The sequence below is a fragment of the Lepisma saccharinum genome, chromosome 1 (genome assembly GCF_977018435.1).
Source record: "Lepisma saccharinum chromosome 1, izLepSacc3.1, whole genome shotgun sequence".
In the NCBI taxonomy this organism is placed as follows: domain Eukaryota; kingdom Metazoa; phylum Arthropoda; class Insecta; order Zygentoma; family Lepismatidae; genus Lepisma; species Lepisma saccharinum.
The window spans coordinates 130,526,660-130,548,052 of record NC_139229.1 but is presented as its reverse complement, the minus strand read 5'-3'; the positions used below and the strand labels follow the sequence as shown (position 1 = coordinate 130,548,052).

General features: G+C 39.7%; 1 protein-coding gene across 1 annotated transcript in view; it reads right to left on the bottom strand.

Annotated features, from left to right (window-relative positions):
- Window positions 1-21,393, bottom strand: part of LOC145985659 (fatty acid synthase-like) — a 73,948-nt gene that overhangs the window by 7,464 nt on the left and 45,091 nt on the right. The window contains exons 29-41 of the mRNA XM_083119730.1: window positions 21,180-21,374; window positions 20,748-20,924; window positions 19,364-19,683; window positions 18,215-18,496; window positions 17,288-17,481; window positions 11,523-11,753; window positions 10,243-10,360; window positions 9,165-9,341; window positions 7,658-7,837; window positions 6,651-6,849; window positions 4,987-5,167; window positions 4,314-4,459; window positions 2,092-2,339 (exon numbers count right to left, since the gene is read on the bottom strand). Of these exons, the coding sequence (XP_082975856.1) occupies window positions 2,092-2,339; window positions 4,314-4,459; window positions 4,987-5,167; window positions 6,651-6,849; window positions 7,658-7,837; window positions 9,165-9,341; window positions 10,243-10,360; window positions 11,523-11,753; window positions 17,288-17,481; window positions 18,215-18,496; window positions 19,364-19,683; window positions 20,748-20,924; window positions 21,180-21,374 (2,648 nt within the window). The remainder of the gene's footprint in view (window positions 1-2,091; window positions 2,340-4,313; window positions 4,460-4,986; window positions 5,168-6,650; window positions 6,850-7,657; window positions 7,838-9,164; window positions 9,342-10,242; window positions 10,361-11,522; window positions 11,754-17,287; window positions 17,482-18,214; window positions 18,497-19,363; window positions 19,684-20,747; window positions 20,925-21,179; window positions 21,375-21,393) is intronic.

The following is a 21,393-nucleotide window of genomic DNA, read 5'->3' as shown; positions in this document are numbered from 1 at the left end:
AAATATGTTACATTCGTGCCTTAGGGGTGGTTTCCTATGCTGTTTACGTATGCTTTTGCTCGAAAATTGTCAATTTGAGGCTAAAAACTCCATTTTTTCTATTGATGGTTTCCAACTGGTTTCGACTGTGTTTTATTAGAAAGTTTTCCGATATAAAAGACTAAATAAAATATTTTGACTTTCTAATTGCTAACAGTTCCTCAATTACTGTCCAGCGCTTCGCTTATTTTCAAAGCTTATTATGCTTTGAAAATAACCCAGAGCACACCACGAGGAGGTGGCTGGACTGCGAGCTCCACCCATGTTGGCAAACATAATTTTACTAAAGGGCAGGCCAAGATTCTAGTTTTCTCCATGAACTTTATAGTCACTTTTTGTTCGAAATGTCGGCATATGTTCTCTAGATTCCAATTTCGCTTTGATGTAGCCATCACGTGTGCTGGCGCCGAAAACGGAAGAAGCAGCCTCTGTGATAATTTTCACAAGTCGCTCCACTCCTTGTGTGTGGCAGGGGAAGTCTTGAATTTCCGCTATTTTTTGTTTTTAATGTTGTCATTTGCTTCTTGATTTGTAATATTATTGGTCAACGGAGGCTCGTGGAGGGAGCACGAAGCCCAATCAACCATGTCATAGTATTGGTCTGCATTAAAATTGATGGTTGGTAAAACAAAAGTGCGAATTCTTTTGCCTTTTTTCAATCCTCTTGCTTTCTTAATTCTTTGCCAACCAAGACTTCTTATTTCTGGGTTTTGGTCGGTTATTAAAGCCAGCAGGAGATTTTCAGGATGGGCGAAGAATGCGTTTTGTTGAATGACCCTATGAATCAGATCTCTCAAGTGGTGTGGGAGAAATCGGGACAAGTAGATCAAATTCTAGAGGTGTCGGGCTGCGTCAGTTATCGATGGTTCCTTCTTGCACCGGTGCGTACACCTTCATTATGTAGTATGTGTGGTTTGGGATCAAGAAGGAACCATCAGACGTATTTTTGGTCACAAATGGCCACTTTTCCGCACTAGCCACCTTAACATTTCGAAAAAAAGTTTTTTTCGATACACCCTATTGTAGAGTGATCGTAGGTCGGCGTCCAAGGTAGAAACAGTGCGTTGTATATCTTCACTAAGCTGTTGGCATCAGCGTTTCACTTTGGCATCCAGAGAAGACATGCAGTTGGAAATATGTTACAAATATTCAAGTTAACAATTTAATTGTCGTAAAGTAACTGTAAAACTAATTGTTGATAACATGACTTCTATTTCAATTTACAGTTACAGCTACTTACTTTTAAGTTACAATGAGAATTCCTGTAAAAGTAACTGCTGCCTCTAAATTCTGTTGCGTACACACCGTCTTCTACAAGAATTCCCATCAACAAGACTGTGAAAACGGAAGTCTTGTGGGGCAATTCATATATCTTCTAGGTGATTTTATCGGTTAAATGTATCATTTTGGAATACATAGAAGAGTGATGTGTTGATGGTTTACAATGTATTGCAATGTGCAAGTGTGGAAAATAAAAAGTCAATATGCTGACCAAGGCAGAAATTTATTTTATTATAAAATATAAACTAAACGTTTATGTTTTTACGTTTAGTTTATGTTCTATTATAAAATAAATTTCTGCCTTGGTCAGCATATTGAGTTTTTCATATCATGGAAACAAGGCTTAATGATGTTATAATGTGGAAAATAATAATTATTTCCTCTTTTCTCTTTCCTGACAGATTCAACAGATCCAAAGAGGACTTCCATTCAGTGATGTTTTCAAGCAGCAGGAAAATTAGAGGTATGTTTATTAGCCACCATTTCTTAAAATTGGTAATTTTGAATCAAAATTGCAATGATTTCATGGAGCAATTGTAATTATGATGTTTAAGTAATATCGCATACTAAAACTAGACTAATAATGTATTAACTTCCATTAGAAACAAAAGTAACAATATTTTGAATGTTAAACATTGGAACTTCTTATGTAACATATGATATTATACATGACACGAAAAGTGAAGTGCCTGAACCATACAGTAAAGCAGAGAGATAAAGGGAAATGGTATATGATTGACGCCTATTTTCAAGACATTCGATTCAACTCACCACAGCCAAATTATAGATAGATCCAACAGGTCCAAATTTGTTGCTATCCTCTATGAGCTTCGTCGTGCCTTCCACTGTTGTCACGTCATCTGTGGATATCCTGACATCGACTCCCGCATCGCGCCACCTGCGAATGCACGTGCTCTGGTATCCGTTCCTGACACCTGACCTTGACACCAGCACCAGCTTCTTAGCGTTCCTTAGCATCAGCCAATCAGCGAGTTCCAAACCGAAGCCACCAAGCCCCCCTGCAAACAAAGATACCGTACCGAAAAGTTCAATACAGTAAGCCATGATAGGTATCATCAACACGTGTTTCAAACATAATGAATCCTGAGGCAAGTCAAATGAATATCAATGCGTGCGATATAAAATTTTCAAAATTGGATCATTTTATGAATCTATCTGACATAATTTACTTTAAAATAAGCCGTGTAACCATGAATCTTGATCAGTGGTTCTAAACCTTCCTTTGTTGCAAACCTCCAGAACTTAATTCAAAGTTTTAGGTTCGAAATTGGATCAAATACTTATTTAAAGTTAGTAATCGTGTTTTTTATAACAATTATACAATGAAATATACACGGTAATACTAAAAATGAATGATGGTCCAATATGGATTTATTAAAACTATATAATGATAGTATTTTCCTAGAAACTTTGGCGACAAATATGAAAGCTCATAACATTTCTTCAAGCCTTCGCGCACCCCCTGAGACGTCCGCGGACCACAGGTTAAGGACCGCTGATCTCGCGCCCAAGATAGCGAAGAATAACACCAATTTGGGTCTCATAAATTACTGTATTATTTGAGACAATAAAACCTAAAGATAACAAATCATTCTTAAAACGCATCTTCAGGGTGTTCATAATTACACACAGGGGGTGGGGAAGAAAAAACAAAGGACATCCCCGAAGGTGCAGTGGTTGCGTTGTCGCCTTGTAGTCAAGGGGTCCCGGTTTCGATACCCGGTGGAGGCACATAGTGGCTCGGATCCCACTTTAAACTGTCGGCCCAGTCCCGATTAACCCATAATGTACATAAAGTGTACTTAAAACACCAATTCAACCAATCAAGAAAAGAACAAAAGACTAGAATTTACTTTTGTATTAACTGTAATAACCGAAACGAAAAAAGTGTTTTGAATACTGGAACAGAAATGTTTTTCAAAAAGCAATTTTCGATACACGCACTTAGGAAGATAATCCTGGACTCCACAATCACATTTCCAGGGCCAAGTTCAGAGCTGTGTTCACTGGTATTGTTGTCCTTAATCGTACCATTGCAACACAAAATAACATAAAATGTCAACACCACTAGAAATATTCACAACAATAGCCTGAAGGTAGTTGTTCCCACGTGTGGGAACTGTTGGCAATTTTGTAGCCCCAAATTTGTGGTCCTTTACAGGTCCCAGCCTTCTGACCTTAGGCTTAAATATGGTCGGGGCTGTACGTGTAATATATCGAAACTTTCAGTAAATTAAGTAATTTACGTCACTAAAGAAACGAAAGTTCTTATTTATATTATTATTATTTGTTACATTGAAGCAGTCTCCTCCTCTATGGCCTAGTTGTAACCGTAACCTTGTAATGAAGAGGCCCCGGTTCGATACCCAGTGGAGGCACACAGTGCTTCGGATCTCACTTTAAACTTTAGGTTCAGTCCTGATTAGACTATCTGTGTATTGAGTGCAACTTCAAACAAAGCTAAAAACTGCAAGACGTGCATTTGGGTTAACGTCTTGAAAGTAACTACCGGATATAAGCATAGACGTCCTGAAGATTTTTTCCAGGGAGGGGCAAACATGGTAATTTTTTTCAGGGAAGGGGGCAAATTAGAAATATTTCCCCCCATAATATTGCCGCCCCCTCAAAATATACTTATTCAGATTGAAGTTATCATTTTCCTGCAACATCTTTGCAACTATTAACATAAATTACTCTGAATGAAATGACATATATGTGTGTAATATGTAAGTTTATGGTAATATCCTTTTTCCAAGGGAGGCATAGCCCCCCTTGCCCCCCACTTCCGGACGCCCGTGGATATAAGTATTTCTGTGTTCGATTCGAGTGTTAATTTTGTGCTTTTTTTGATATGTGGATAATGCAAAACTTTCATGTGAATTTTCGGGGCCTAGTTTCACAAACTTACTCTCATAGCTATGGGTTTTTTGGGAAAGACACACTTGACCAAACCTTTTAATTCTAAGACTTACCAATTATAATATGAGTCTTTTGCGGATTGCAGTAAAATCTGGGTACAGCTGGTATAACCGTAGGAGCAGGGTTGTAGAATAATTTTGGTTCCTCATCTCTGATTTTCACAATAACTTTTCCAATATGTTTTCCAGTCGTCATGTATCTGTTTAAGAAATTGTACATACGAAATGATTATGCTTTACCACAATCAGTTATCGACATGTAAGTACAGTACTTCACATGAAGTACTTCTGAATAATTTAGATCTGAAACCAGACCTTACTTCAACATCAGCAGTAAAAACCTCGTTGAAACTAAGAATGCTCTTGCATGTAAGCCTTGATCGAATTCTTCTGTGTAAATTTCATGTTGAAGGTATGTTTCTTGACACTGGAAATATATTTAACTCAGTTTTTAATTTATGTATTTCAAGGAACATATTTATCTTCGGCTAATATTTCTCGCAGATCTTGCAAAACTGTATGTTACAGGATCTTTAGTATCTTTCAGCAATAATGAGTGATTGAAATTTTGAATGTACGCACTGATATTTACACCTGAGCATACTGCTTTCATGTGAATTTTGAACAATGAGAAAATTGCCCCCAAATAAAAGTTGCTATGCTTAAGAGAATGATATGGATAAAAGTGTTATGTAAAAAGAACATTCAGAAAAGGAGGTTTACTTACCTGAAAGCGTCCTCTACACGATCTGTAGTGAAAACTGTACGAACGAGGGGTTGGATGGCTCCTGACTGCAGCCCTTCCTGGAAGATGCGATGGATTTCTGCAGCTACAGGGGGAGTTTCGTTCTGAAGGACGTCGAGCATCACCCCATGGAAAGTGGTGTCCTTCAGGAACTCACGCATTCCTATTAAAAGAGACGAAAAAATTGAGGATCTACATGTTTATCTACATGCTCAAAGCAATTTCTTTGCCCACCCGTCTTTTTTTTATAATCCCTGTAAACCCCACTCGTAATATCACTTTGCGTATGGGATGAAGTTTTCGAGTTCTGTTTCGTAAGTGGACAATAGCATACTGCTCAAACTGTTTCATTTGAGAAATTTGGTATGTATGTGTACTGATCTCTCTCTGCATTAATGTGTCTTGAATTGTGTAAGGACGGCTTTAGTTTATTTTTAGTGAACTATACTAGTCAAGTATTATCTTATAGGTATATTATACTCTAATATATACCGTATCGTACCCAAGATATTGGATAGAAATGACAAAGCTCATGTCATTCTTAGCATAGTAGGAAACAGAGATAGGAATACGGAATAAGCAATGAGGCAAACGTGTTATTGACTTGGGAGACGAGGAGGCTTGGAGTGTTGAAATTGTCAGGGGGTGTGATCAGTTGGTGAGAATACGAGAGAGAGTAAGGTCTGCGGATTTCGAGAGAGAAGCAAAGTGGAGAACGATTACTGGACGATGGTGTGCGATTGAATCGATGTCTGACAGGGAGGTCAGAGAAGTGATATTTGAGAGGACAAGTGTAGGAACAACCTTCATCTATTTGTAAGGTAAGTAATATCCTTTTCAAAACCAAACCATATCGGTTCAGTCATGGAGAGTATAAAACCCATATCTAACCTAAGTTAATTTCTATCGCCATTCCTTTAAATGTAACCTTTCGCATACATTATACTTTAGGCTAAGCGAGTGGTAATCATCTGAGAGATGAATGAGAAATAACTACATCACCCAATTCAATGTAGAGGTTCTTGGTTCGATCCCAACGCAGTTTTAGAGTTGCGTTACGATACTTTACCATCCCATTACTTTTACACAAAGGGATTGGTTCTAAACATGTGAATCTTTGTGTTCTTTTGAAGACAACATAAGATTGATTGATTTTGCTGTTTTAAGTCCACTTTATGCACAGTAAGGCTAATCGGGACTGGATCTACAGTTTAAAGTGGGATCCAAACCACTATGTGCCTTCACCGGGTATCGAACCCGGTACTCCTTGATCACAAGGCGACGACGCTACAACTGCGCCATCGGGGAGGCCCGAAGACAACATAAAATAATTTATAATTAAGAACCACGTGAGAAAAAGTGATGTAGCAAACCAATATTAACTGGAAATGCTAATGCAATTTTCCGACCTCCGCGGCAGGGTGGTTATCACATAGTGTTACTACGCAAAGATCCCGGGTTCGAATCCCGGCATCGATGATCTTTATGAGTGAATCTTGATCAGTTTCATCATATCACCCATCCTCATTTTTGCTATTAGCAAAAACTGACAGAAAAGCGAAGTAACATAAATCAAATCAGTAAATCAAGTAATTCAACTTTTACGTTGCAAGGTCGACATGTTACGTCAAGGGGTCTAGACTTACCTAGGGAACTGTTGGTTGTAAGGTCGAATTTTCCGATCTCCAAAAATCGCCCATGTTTAGCCAAACACCTCATAGACGCCAGCAGCTTCTCTTTGGCTAAGGAGTTCAGGATGAGATCTACACCCTTGTACTCGGTGGCTTTCTTTACGTCCTTTTCGAAGGAGGTGTCACGTGAATTGAATATGTGCTTGTCCCGTAGCTGGAAGTAAGAGAGAGAGAGAGAGAAATACCATTTGGACTTATCAGCGTTAAGATGCAGTTTAAACCAACATCGGCATAACATGTTGCTTTCAGCGGTGTCGTTACAGCCTGGAAGTGCCGCTGACTGTACTAATAATCTATACCCTGTCCCGGTTATCTCTGGAGCGAACGAACACAAGTCTCTGCGCAAGTGGTGACTCGAGACGGAGAGGAGAAACGAGTGCAGGTACCAGCTGTGTGCAGCAGCGCGCACTGCTTTCCTACACCAACTAGCTTTTTCCCCTTCTCTTCAGCTATGCGCGGCTCCATAGTATTCAGAGACAGAGTACATACAAATTATGAAAGAGTACTTTTCTCAACACTAGAAATGTCAAAGTGGTAAGTAGTTTCCAACTTTTATTAATGTCATTCAATCAGATCAGCTTATAAGGAAAATTACATGTGTTTGGGTCTTTGTCCTTAATTTTTCTGCAACAATGTCACATTTTCTTCAATTTTTACACTAGTTTTGACTCGATTTCGAACCTAGTTATTGATGATTCAGCACCTCATCAACTATTTGAAAAACACAAATAGAAAAACAATAATTTTCAATTAAGTCTCTCCCACCCTCCTCCAAAATACAATGGGGGCATGACATCGTGCTTACCATTAGTAGAAATGGTAAATTCGAACTTAAAAATGTTTTATTTTTGAAAACACTAAGTATCTACGTCACTGTACTAAGAGTATTTTCAGGATGTATTCCCGTAAATATCCCCCCCTCCGTCACTTCATTGTATTGGAATAAGTTCTAGTTGTCTTACCTGTGGGAATCTTTTCTTCAGAAATTCCCTCTTCTCAGGAGTTCCAACGGTTGTGTACACCTTGCAGCCCATGTGGAGGGCCACAGAGATGGCTGCCTGCCCCACCCCTCCGCTGCCGGAGTGGATGAGAATGGACTCTCCCGGCTGCATACGCCCCCGGATTACAAGAGCGTAATACACCTGAAAAGAGAAAGAACATTATTGTAAAACAAGAAACATATTCATAAGCACTAAAATTAGGCCTACATTAAAATAGGCAAAGGAAATGAAAGGACTGGAAATTGAAAAATAGGCTTAACACAAGACCGAAAATAGGCAAATGAAGTTTGAAATGGGCATCAACACAGAGTAGATGAGGCTAATGCAGCAGTGATATCTACTAGACAAGTTGCGACCTGCGTAATCGGCTATATCTATTGCTCATTGTTATTAACTAGTAGATATCCTAAACTACTTTCGGTGATCCTTCATTCGTAATAGGTATTGACCCCCTTAACTGAGGGCGCAGCGTGTGTGCGTGAGAGGACGTCGATTTTTAATTTTCATGTAAATTATCAGGATTTCTCAGTTAATACATATGTAATAATCGACCACCTTGAACCTGTCAGAGATAAACTGATTACGTTCTGATGCATTTATGGCATAGTCACTGGTTAGCTGTTATCACCTTGAGTGCGATCATACCCAGATGAGAACATTTGAGACTTTCCTAAGTTCTGAATGGAAATCTGTTCATAATGCCAGCAGTACGATGCCAGTGGTGTTGGGTTCGAATACAGGTCTGGGCATCGGTATTCCTTTATGTGTCCCTTCATCAACTTCATCATACATGTATCATCATTCATCCTCATCTTCGCGATTAGCCAAAAGTGGCAGAAATGCGAAGTAAAATAAACAAAATCAATCGATGTTCATAATGTAAGTACCTTCAACGCCCTTAGAAATGCCATTCTCTTAACGTACAGCATCACTATCGCTCATCCTGAACGTCGCGATTAGCCAAGAGTGACAGAAAAGCAACACTAAATAACAACAAAAAATCAAGGATGGAGTTGGTGACCAGTTTCCGTGGTTCCTTGACAAAGCTTGTATAAATGTTTATCGAATTAAAGTATTGGTTCTGTGCAAGAAAACTAATCCCGGTATCAATGAGATAATAAGGCATCTAAATTAGCACTTGTATTGCTAAATACATTAACATAACTCTCTGCAACAGTGAATGATAATTAAAATATTATTGCTAACAATGAATATTGAGCGAAGCGAGTTGTATGAGGACATGATTTATTATGTTATTTTAACCGTTCGTGTTCCATAACATTACTCATTATTCTCCCATCCCAAGAAGTACTCATTTTTCTCCCATCCCAAGAAGTACATATCCTTGCAACAATATGCTCTTGTATACAATAAATATTGGTATACCCTCAAAAGCATAAATAATTTACACATAGTGTTCATAACTGCCCCCTAACTTAATTAACCTGGATTACACATGTGTACTCACGGTTGCATACACGCAAGGCACTGTAGCGGCGTCTTCCAGCGTCCATGTCCTTGGAACTTCCCACAGGAACACTCGTTGCGCTTGTACCTTTGTGGCGATCCCTCTGTTCGTCGAGAGACCCATCACACGCCTTCCCGTCGAATCCCTTCCCGAGAACTCTAAGCCCAGAGGAGATTCCTGAAAAGAAACGACCGATTGCCATGAAACTTAGAAGCAAGGGAAATAGATCGCTTATTTCCGTAAAAGCGGCTGCCATCTCTCTTGTCCACATTCGGTGCGAGTCTAGCTTCTGACATTCCTCTTACGCACCACTTTTCACAGCGTACTGTGCATTTCTCCGCTGAACCCTATGAGCAGTTGGCTTAATTTAGAAGTGTATGAGGATGGCCAATAGGTTTTCCATTTTCATAGTTTCTGTTAACTTTATGCAACACATATGTTATACTGGTTTGTAAGTAGGGGCGATATATTGCTGAAATGTATTTATCTTTATTCGTGTTATCTTTAAAAATACAAGGCTGAGACTGTCCGTGCTACGATATTCATAATGGCAATACAATTTACTTGTACTGATTAAACGTTTCAATACGTTTCAATACGTTTACATTTACTGTTTATTGGTATCTCATAAAAGGAAACTGTTTAGTTTTAAATTGTTTAATAAATTGTTGCTGATTATTTGTTGTAACTGGAATTATATTTAATTCTGCTTATTACTCTTCAGTAAGACATATGAAATGTATCCAAACGTCGAGTAATTAAAAAGTTCAGTCACTACTTTTATTGTTCATAGTTCTAAAACAGACTGTTGTTTGCTGAAATAACTAACCTATCACTATAGTTTGCATGATGTTAGTCAGCGAGCCTATATGCTTGCTGCAGAAGCCTGCAGTGGAAGGACCAGTCACATGCTCAGTATACATTTCTGCGCTTCTGGCAGATATACGTGGGCGGAGACTTCCTAGGGTTGAAGTTGAAGCTGAGCATTCCATGCGATCCGTACGTCGAGGAAGTATTTACATAGTACATGCTTTATCAGATCATCAAACATACCACTCGCCATTTCTGTCAAACTTACTTGTTCAATGCGATCCTTGGTGTCGGTAGCCAATCTACCTGTTGCCAGCATGATATCCCTGAAGTTGAGGGATGAGTAATATACGTTGCACATCTCAAATGAATCGTCGGTAGTGAATCTGAAATTAGTGTTTTAATGTTTTGTTAAGATGATGCTAGAAAGATTATAGGAGTTGAAATATTGTATATTCTTATCTAGCATGGAAGTTTAAGGATTAGAAGCTGACTAGGAACGCTGAAAACCACTTTTTAGCCTTCTTCCAATACGAACCATAGATGATATATAGGAATGATATTAATATGCAATAAGAAAGAATCGTAATCCTATACGACGGTACCACGTATTAAGATTAAACCATGCGTTTCAGTGTCACTTTCGAATAGGAAGTCGTTCTGTTCCCTGACTGCGTTCAATAGGAAAGTGAATGGCACCATTGTTCGTAATCACCGATCGGACGCGAACGATTTTGAGTGCTCTACTTATATTTTCCCAGACATGTCTCAAATTGAAAATGATAATTATGATGTGAATAATAACGAAAACAAATGCATAAACAACATCACAAACACCTGCCCCCCTAAATTGGATAAGTTAAATGTGCTTTTAGTATCTCAATACAAGCAATATATCGATTGTTTAGAAATAAATAAGAATACAATGTTGTGGTATGTTCTGCGTGTGGTATTTCAAGCTTATCTAACAAAAATATTCCATGCTTTTACTCTAAAATCCGCTCCACAGCTGATCCACGAACTGAGCAGGTTCGGAGAAAATAGCAGGATACAATTGAAGACTAAAATTGGTAAACGCTGTAAGTGGCACAGTAATTCAAACACCCATTTTTCAAGTTAAACTGTGAAATGTGCCATGCTTTATAATGTGGTAAACGTGAAATGTGGCTGGTAGCCCTCTAAGTAGTTCAAAGGGCGTGTAAAGAGGTCACTAGTGTGCACGTTCTTACGGGCTGATGTGCGGAACGATGCGATTTCGCTTTTCGCACTTACAACGTTTACCACTTTTAGTCCTCAATTCAGTGTCTGGTTGGGAATATGTTTCGATTTCCTGATCGTGTAACAAGCAGCGAATTCCTAGGGAAGATTAGGTAGACACCGTTTATTAGAATAAATACATGCAATACGTTTATAGCTGGGGTGTGAAAAGGAATAAGGGAATACATATTTTGAAGTTTCAATAAATTTAAAGAGAATTGCAAGGGAGAGAAGGAACTGAAAGGGGAATGATGAGAATGGTACTCTGAAGCAAACCGTCATTATGCTTACCTGGTAGGTCCTTGGATCCAAGAAAGGGTCGACAGGTCCCCTTTGACCAAATTGTTGACGTAGGCGTGCTCGCAAGGAACAAGACCAGTGTCCTCCAGCGGGAGGTGTCGGAAGCTTCCCCACGCTTTCTTGTCGTAAACATTCATGACCAAATTTCTACTCAGTTGCTTAGCGTAGAATGGATTCTTTAGAGAGAATGAAGGCGCAGTTGGGTCTATTATGAAGAGACACCTAGAACAATGTATATAATTCAATTTCAGGGCGAGTTCATAAAAACTTGGTTTCAAACAAGAAAAAATATCATTATTTATGTATAACACTGTTTTAAACTGTAGGCCCAGTGCATAAAGTGCACTTAAAACCAAAACGCAAACTCTCATAACACTGATATGCAGCACTTTGATTGATTGATTGAGTTGATGTTTTAAGTCCACTTTATGCACAGTAAGGCTAATCGGGACTGGACCTACAGTTTAGAGTGGGATCCGAACCACTATGTGCCTCCACCGGATATCGAACCCGGGACCCCATGTTTAAAAGGCGACGACGTTACCACTACGTCATCGGGGAGGCCTGATATGCAGCACTTGAAAATATGAATAATGACGTGTAATGTAATGCAACATTCAAGCATTCTGAATAAGTTCCCCGGAGGGTATTCGGAAAAGTTTGTTTGAAGTCCTCTTCTTGTTGAGATAGGATATTGGGACAGGATCTGCGGTGTACTGTGGCATCCGAATCACCGTGCTATGTGCCTCCACTGGAGAACAAACATTAATTAAAAGGCAACAGCGTTACCACTACATCATAAGGAAGGTCTAATTTTTTTCGTTATTCTACGTCTTTTACCTAGTGGATTAATCACGACGATAAAGATGAACGAGGAACAGATAAAATGCATGATGACCCCATCCAGGATTTCATCTTCACACCTGTGATTCCAACTTTGCACTACTGGCATTGTAGCGCGTTATATTAACCACTCCGCCTCGGAGACCGGCATAAAACATCTTCAGCAGGTCTGCCTTGTAATGCTTTTCTGGACAGTGGCACAAACATTTGCAATATGGAGACATCTCTTCAAATGTGGACAAAAGATCGCCGCCAAGTCATTGCCGATAAGTATTCATCTCTTGAAAAGGGGTTCAACGTACAGTCATGGAAAAAAGTTCTTCCCCATAAGGCTTTAATAGGAGCAAGTAATGCAGGAGGGTAGGCAACACATATTGCACCCTTCGATGATCGGGTGATTTTGCCTGTCTTAACACCGAGAAATGTGTTCCACGCGAAGGTCAACATGACAGGAAAGCAAAGAGGGTCACGTGACTATTGGTTACGTGGAGTGTTGTGCTTCTCCACGTCCCCAGTTCTTGATCCACATTGCAGAAAAAGTAGAGCTGCATGCAATATATGAAAATAGGTTGTTTTCAACTACACGCTTAATTATGATTTTCCCAATTGTAAATCTATCAGACGTGTCTCCCGCAAGTTGAAATTTTGTTGTAAGTCCACTTTATGCAAAAAAAAAGGTAAAGTTCTCACCTGTGCTTGGCGCTACGGCATGAAGGCGTATAGGGGGTGTGGGGGTAACGCCCCACACTTTCTTGATTCGTTCGTGAGTGGGGGTGATGTGATCAGCATCACGCCGCCCCACACTTTCTTGATTCGTTCGTGAGTGGGGGTGATGTGATCAGCATCACGCCCCTGACCGCCTTTACCCCCAGGGTTTCCCCCAGGTACCCATGTCATTCGACGCTGGGTGGGCGCTGGGGCCGCTTCCAACGTTAGAAAAGTTCCCGGGCTTGAACCGGCCGGGAATCGAACCCGGGACCTATAGCATGGTAGTCAGACGCGTTACCGACTGAGTTACCGGCACAGATAGACTAATCTGAAGTGCATACAGTTTAAAGTGGGATCCGAACCACTATGTGCGATCACCTGGTATCGTACCCCAGACCCCTTGATTACAAGGCCTTACCACTACGCCATCAGTGAGGCGCACACAATCTTTGTATTTCGACCTTTTTAAACCTATATGTATCATATAAGAGGTTGTTTAACGTTGCTATGCCTCTATGGATTATATTTAGCCAGTATTCGAGCACATAGCGTCAGGTTTCATAGAATATAAGCTTCTCTTCCATGTTTATGGTTTCCTGTCTGCAGTAGAAAAACTGGCAGGTTCCCATAGCTTTTCTTTCAATAGTCTTCCAATGGTTGCATATCATATCACTCAAATTTGATTCATTCGTTTCGAACACAATCCCCGATGGCGCAGTGGGATCGTGGGCGCCTTGTAATTAAGGGATCCCGGGTTCGATACTCGGTGGAGGAACATAGTGGTTCGGATCCCCCTTTAAACTATAGGTCCATTCACGATTAGCCTAACAGGACATAAAGTGGACTTAAGACACCAAATCAAGCAACTAACACAATCCCGTTATTGTCCAGATTATCGAATCCAGAACCTTCGTCGCGAATAACATAAGCAGGAAGACAACGTGAAATAACCGAACAGAAACAGAACCTAAAACCTACATCGGATAGATTGGATTAAGTCGACGATACAGCACGGGTTCTGAAATGAAAAAGAATACGAAAGTTGAAGGACTTCTATACGCACCCACTTTTCCTCCACTCAATGGGGAAGATATCCTTCGTACGCCATTGATAACTGGAACACGTGACCTCGTCTTTGGTAGAGCAGAAGCCTGCTTGCTTGCTTGCCACCACCCTTTAGTTCAGTGACCTTCGCCCGTAGTCAGCAAGAGTGAATGACTCACCATATACTTGTTGTCTGTGAGGCTACACGAGAATAGATATTTCGTCAGTGGCTGTAAGTATTGTTTCATCTGCAGTTATATCAGTTAACATTTCAATAGTTTCCTTCCTAATGGTTACGTTAGTAATAAACATGTAAATTAGTTCTCGAGAGTGAACGTTTTATCTATTTGAACGGGGGATTTTTATACAGCCTGCATGTATTATTTTTTCCTGAAACAAGAAGAAATTCGAAGACGCAAAAAGAGTTGATTAAGAGTAGTTAACAAAAGGAAAAAAGAAGAAGAAATCGAAAATGTAAATGCTGAAATAAATTATGGTAGAGATCGAGTGAATAACATTTTGTCATGGGGCCTCCTCGATGGCGTAGTGATAACGTCGTCGCCTTGTAATCAGTGGATCCCGGGTTTGATACACGGTGGATGCACATAGTGGTTAGTATCCCACTTTAAACTGAAGGTCGAGTCCAGATTAGCATATCTGTGCACCAAACCAAAACTAAGAAAGAAATTGTCACAGTGTAAGAAAATTTCATGTTCAACCACATACGAAACACAAGGGAATAATATATTGCAGTTTGGAGTTCACATCTGTAGCATCTAACCAGCACAATTATGAATCGCAACATATCGTATCAGATCCATTTTTATTATACATGTATGATAATATAAGAGAAGTAGAGGAAAGAGAAAACCAAGCTAAACACTGACGCCTTCTCCAGAATTCCAAATCTCGTTACATAAGGTTCTGGGTTGGAGTCCCGAACAGGCATGACTTTCTTGTTCTTGCCCTTTTATCTGCTTCATTTCATCATAATTCATCGTTATGGTTTACCTGCAGGGGAAGAATAATGAAAATAATTGCCAATACAAAGCCAATGACAAACAGAACAACTCGATTACGGAGGTGCCAAGAAGAAACGAGACTTGACAGTTTCTCCGTCTCTCGGTTTGTCGAATTGAAAATTGCTCTCCCGTTCTCGGTCTCGATTAGTTAAATATAGAAATCGAAAATGTATGTGAATGAATATACATGTATTTTATATATTCCGGTTTTGTAGGAGATTTCGTGAGAGATGAAATAAGTACTCTTCCATCGTACTTATTTTTATAATTTTTATTCCCTGTTCGATGATCGCGACGATAAGGACGAGTGACCATTACATGAAATTGATGACGAAATAGTCAAACACCCCCGACAAAGACGGTACTCAAACCCGGGAACTTTGGCGACGATATAGAATGTCAATCACTTAATGAGCTTGACCACCGAGCCTGCTTAATGTTGTTTCTGTCAGGTAATTCGTAATAATATCCAACATTCACTATCATTTGCTTCATAATTTATCTTATTGTTGTGATTAACCTGAATTCAAAGAATTAGTTGAAAGGCAAAAATGCAATATTGAATGTATCTGATGTTACTTCGTGCCGAATAATATGACGTGGTATTATGATATGAATTTATTAATCATATAATATGCCTATTCATTCCATTGATTGATCCCAATTGAGCACACAAAATATGCTATAATGTCCACTCCATGGAGGAGTGGTTAGCACAGCGCGCTACGATGCCATGGGTCCCTGGTTAGAATCTCGACTTGGGCGTGGGTGTCCTTGGTAAGTGTCCCTTCATCAATTTCATCATAGCATCACTCAACTTCATCGTCGCTATTTGCCAAAAGTGAAAGAATAGCAAATCTAAATAACAAACATCCAATCAAATCGAACATCTCTACCGATTTAATTCTATACGGTACCGAATTCCCACTTTATTACTGCATCTTAAGTCATTTTACAGCATCTCAATTGTTTTCCGATTCGAAAACATTTGGAATGTTGTTTTGTGCAGTTGATTGTGCATTGTTTCGTTGTTTGGATTGTTTAATTAACGTCGCATTAATTAGTTTTAGACCAATCGTGACAGGGGGAAGCAAGAGCACAAAGAAAGCGAAAAAGACAAGGAAGAGACCACGGCTTTCTTTAAAGATAGCATCCCGTGAATACAACTCAAGTGACTGCAGAATATTATGAATAAAATTTATTTCACTTTTTCCTTTTATTTCTGTTTCAGTTATTTTACTTCGCTTTTCTTCTACCACTCGCGTTACTCGTGTCGGTGAGGAAGAATTATAAACTCGTGAAATGGACGATGGTACAAAAAAATATATGCCTCTCCCACGGTTCGAAACTGTCAGTACAAAATATTGTCTTATTTTTAAAATTTACGGGCAAATATGGTTTGTCACGTAGCAATTTTCGCTTATCTCTTTCTCAAGGGGTTCCATTGCCTCTCTGATGTCGTAGTGGTAACGTCTTCGGCATGTAATGAAAGGCTTCCGAATTCAATACCAAATAGAGAGGCATTTGATTCGGATCCCATTTTAATCTGTAGGTCCAGTGCATGAACTGGACTTAAACAATTAACGTGTGGCATGTGGTCTGTGATGAGAACCATCATTTCAGCGAACCTCTTGACAATGACTCTAATATCACTTGAAAGAATAGTATTTCTTTACGAGTAGGTCTTGTCAAGAAACCAGTTCCTGAAATTTTCTTCTGGAGGCATCGTAGCACCCAGCTGTTTGTTGTGGCTGGGCCACGAGTCATGTGACTCATGCTATCAAAGCTCAATCCTTCCCGAGAACTCAGAATCACCAGGCAAACTTAAGCGAATATTTTGTTATTTGGGTTGCATAAACAACAGGTTTTAAGACGTTACGAAATTCTACGTCCCGTGGCCCAGGTATTTTTTTCTAAGACTGTACACACAAGATTCAAAGCCTAATATTCAGGTAAAAAAAACAAAACAGTATAATGTAATGATCGAAATTTTCGGCTATGGTGTTATTGATTCTGGAACTCGATACACTACCCCTTAAACAATAATAATAGTAAATAAACGTTTGGTAGGCCCTAGCCCTCAAAAGAGTTGTTGATACATTTGCATATATTTTCTCGGATTACTACGTGAATACTTACGTGACTCGCTCTCCACCTGGTTCCCGTCTGATACAGTTCACAAGCCCCACGACGCCATTGAAAGCCTCCTTTTCTACTACGACAAGTATCGAACAGCCGTTCGTATTGTTCATTACTTCAGCCTTCAACTTCTCCAACCAATCAAAATTCTTCTCAGTGACAACAACCACCTTTGGTTCAGGAGTTGTGGTAACCTGTAGCATTGGAAATTCAACAATAGATACCATATTAGTCAATCTTAGAAAATTTACGAAAATATTATTTTGAATTTCAAATCTCTCTCTCGAGGTCCTCTTGCGACTATCCTTACACACAGAAACTCATACAATTATTCAAGTTCAGTCCCCTCCAATTTGAGTGAAAACAGTTATATTTAAATGTACCTTCAAGATTTATATTGACTGGATACCAGACATTTATTTTCTTTATCCTATCCACTATATTGTCTTCGTCGTCAATGAATAATATGTTTGTATAATATGAGAGAAAAAGATGGGGATGTTTTTCAGAATAGCAGACAAAAACATTCTTTGTACGGACACTTTGCTTCAAATGTGGACCGAAGATGGTCGCCACGTCATGTTCAATAAGTGTTCATACCATGAACAGGGTTTAATATACTGAAAAAGTTCAAAGTCTGCAATTAAAACTCAGAGTACTCTTACAAGTAAATAGTAACCAAAATGAATCCAATTCTATATTTACTTATGTCAAAAGTAAGAACATTATTAAGTATTTATATACTTATTACTTTACTTTTGAGCAATTTTAGAGCATTTCGAGAATCGTACATTGTAAATAAACCGGAATATGCTCTAGATTCTTAAGATTGATTAAATAATGAGCAGAAGTGACTGAGATACAATAATTTTAATTAACGGTGGAACAAAATGTATACGTTCCTTAAATTTCATTGCCACAACTCACCTTCCTCCAAAGCTGCACATGTTTGTCTTGAACTTTTTGCTCAACAGCTAACTTCAGCCCAAGATCGTCGGCGATCTCCGAGGTCAACCCAAAACACAGAATGAACTTTCCCTCTTCCAGGGATTTGATCGTGTCTTCTGCTTTAGCGGACATCTCTGGGAGGACCATTAGCTGCGTGGCCGAATCCGGTTTGTACGACCTCTCGATTCGGATAGACTTATTTTCAAGGAGTTCAGCTGTGACGTTATCCACTGGGCTATGTGCTACAACGACTATATCAGGCTGGAAAGAGAAAAGATATTTCTTTCTAGGTTCCCCGTACATGTGTATAGTATTAGTTTAGAAACACAATGCAATACTTGTCTGATTGATATGCTATTCCCACAAAGGTTATGAATTCATGATAAAGCACCAGCTCTCTTACTCCAGCTTCGGGCGCGAGCTTTTATTTTCTTCGGTGGATGGAATTCGGTGAAACCCCTATCTTAAGAACGAACTTGAATTCCATAAACCAACTATGTAAAATTGAAATGCTCACCGTTTCATTTTGGTATTGCTTGCAAATACCGTTGTGTTTCATTAAAATTGAAGAGAACAAGCTAAAACTGTACTTTTACAGACAGAAACTAATAAAATTGCATACATAAACAGCGGATTGCACAATATCTGAGAATGTATCTTTATACAGAACAAATTGTAAATTTTGTGAATTACATTTTCATTTAGTGAAGAGAAATTTTTTTTACGTGTGCTTTACCATTTTTTGTTGTGGATACATTGATTGAAGTGAAACCGAACACTGCTGTAAAATAAAAAAAAATGTACGAGTGTGTGCGTGTGTGAGTGTGTAGTAATTGAACTATACACACACGCAGTATACCCCGGAAAGTGTATTCTTGTTAGTAGGTCAACGAGGCTGTGGTGCATGAGCCCACAGATAGAACAGGTTGTGTTTTACGTCCCTACACGACCTTGTCTTTCGTTTATCTCATCTAATCACCATTCAGATTCATCGTCGCGATTAGCCCAAAGTAGCTGTAAACCGACGTAAAATAAATTGGCTACAACAACGAACAATGTACAGGGATTGAATTTGAAAACTCTGCATTACAAGTCGAAAGCGTTGTCTCATGTACAATGGAAGCTTACCTTGATTAGAGGCAAATCCCTGAAGACGTCGGCAATGGCTGGCGACAGAATCTCGTCGCAGGAGTTGCATAGCTCGATGATCTTGACATGCAGCGCAGGTATGTTCTCCAAAACAACGTGCACGCACATTCGGACAGTAGCCTCCATCAAGTCCTCCTCCGTCTCCTGGAAGGGATTGCTGTAAGGCAGAAACAGGAACTTCTCCAGAACGGGACTGGACTGAGCCTTCTTGCGCAGGATGAAGTTCGCCTGCGGGCCCTTGATCTCCACCCCTCCGCATTTGATGATGTCGAGTTCCTTGTAAGTGTACGATGGGATACCTTGTTGAAAAAAAGTGTAGGTCCACTGAAGAGTGAAACACGTTATAAAGTTACAAAGCACATACGGAGGAGGTAAAATCCACGTCATAACAATGAAATGAAAGAGCTTATAGGCTATCCTTGCAGCCAAAAGTAAATATACATGGAACTTTAAGGGCGAGGACGTGTAGTAAGCAAAGATCAAAACAATAACAATAATGAAAGGGTAAAATATAAGCCTTCCCCTTTTAATTGCAACAGGCCATGAAGGTACATGGCAAGGGAGAGGTGTAGGGTCCTCAAAATTTTGCGATCTCGGCCATTGTGAAGGTTATATGATCAGCACCGCGCTCCGGAAGCTTGTATCCCCGAGGGTTGTTCCCTGCGGGGAGCATGCTTGGCAATATTTTATGAGCTTTTTTCATTATCGACTAAAAAGGTGGTAAAAATATAAACATAATGGAATGTGTCTTTCACACATTAAATGCTTACACTTACTGAAGTTCATGCACGGTTTTCGTAAGCTCAGGCGTAACTTGGTGGGGTCGGAGAATTTTCAGGAATTATTAAAATTTACAATTTCAAGGATAATTTTGTTCACCTCCTGAAATCTGAGGAGCACAGTCAAATATTTAGCAAAATTGTTTTATGGGATGGATTTTCTTTTATTCTGCCAACCTAGCCTTCCCAAGTTAGGCCCAAAATCTGATTCTGCCTCCCCGAAAGATTGATTGAGGTTTTGTTTTGTTTTGAGTCCACTTTTATTTACAGAGAGACTAATTTGGACTGAACCTACAGTTTAAAATGAGATACAAACCACTATGGGCCTCCATTGGATAAACCCGGGACCCCTTGATTACAAGGTGGCGACGTTACCACTACGCCATCGGGGGCCCGGGTTCGATACCCGGTGGAGGCACATATTGGTTTAGATCCCACTTTAAATTGTACGTCCAGTCCCGATAGACTTACTGTGAATAAAGTGGACTTAAAACACCAACTCAATTAATCAATCAAAACTACGCCATCGGGGAGCAAGGCTTTCACCATGTTCGGAAGTTCATCTAGTTTTAGAGTTTAAGTACCTTCACCGTCTCGAAGATCCTTAATGACTTCGTTGTGCTTCCTGGGGTCGATTACTATCCTCTCTATAGCGGTCGGCACAAGAAGCCCCCTGGACTGGTCGAACAGGATAATTTGCTGGAGCATCGTGTCGAGAAATGTCACCCAGTTCGACGACCACTTCAGTATAGTACGTTTTCCTACAAGTAGCAATAATCATGATTGGGATATCATAAACGCATTTCGTTGCTCACACTTTTAACGGAAGAATCACTCGGTGACCAATCAAGTACTCTATTTACGGAACGTTGTCATTGTATTGAATCACCTTGACTGATTCCTACAACAATCCTTCCATGCATTTGACTGTAGTGAACATTTAACATCAAAATATTTAATGGCAGTTGGTGTGGTCAAAATTCTTTCTATTTGGTAGTAATCGTAATATAACTCACCTTCTGTGTCAGTTTCCATGATTCCTTTGAAAAGGCCGCTGTAGTTGTAGCCTCTCACTCGCAGCTCTTTGTAAATATCTGCACACAGGACCTTCTCCGCGCCCTCTGGAACTTCATGTGGTGGAAGGTTGGTCGTCTCCTTCTCGATATTGTTAGAGACGCGGATTCTGCCCGTGACCACTGCGGAACCACCCTCTGTTATTTCGAACACCCC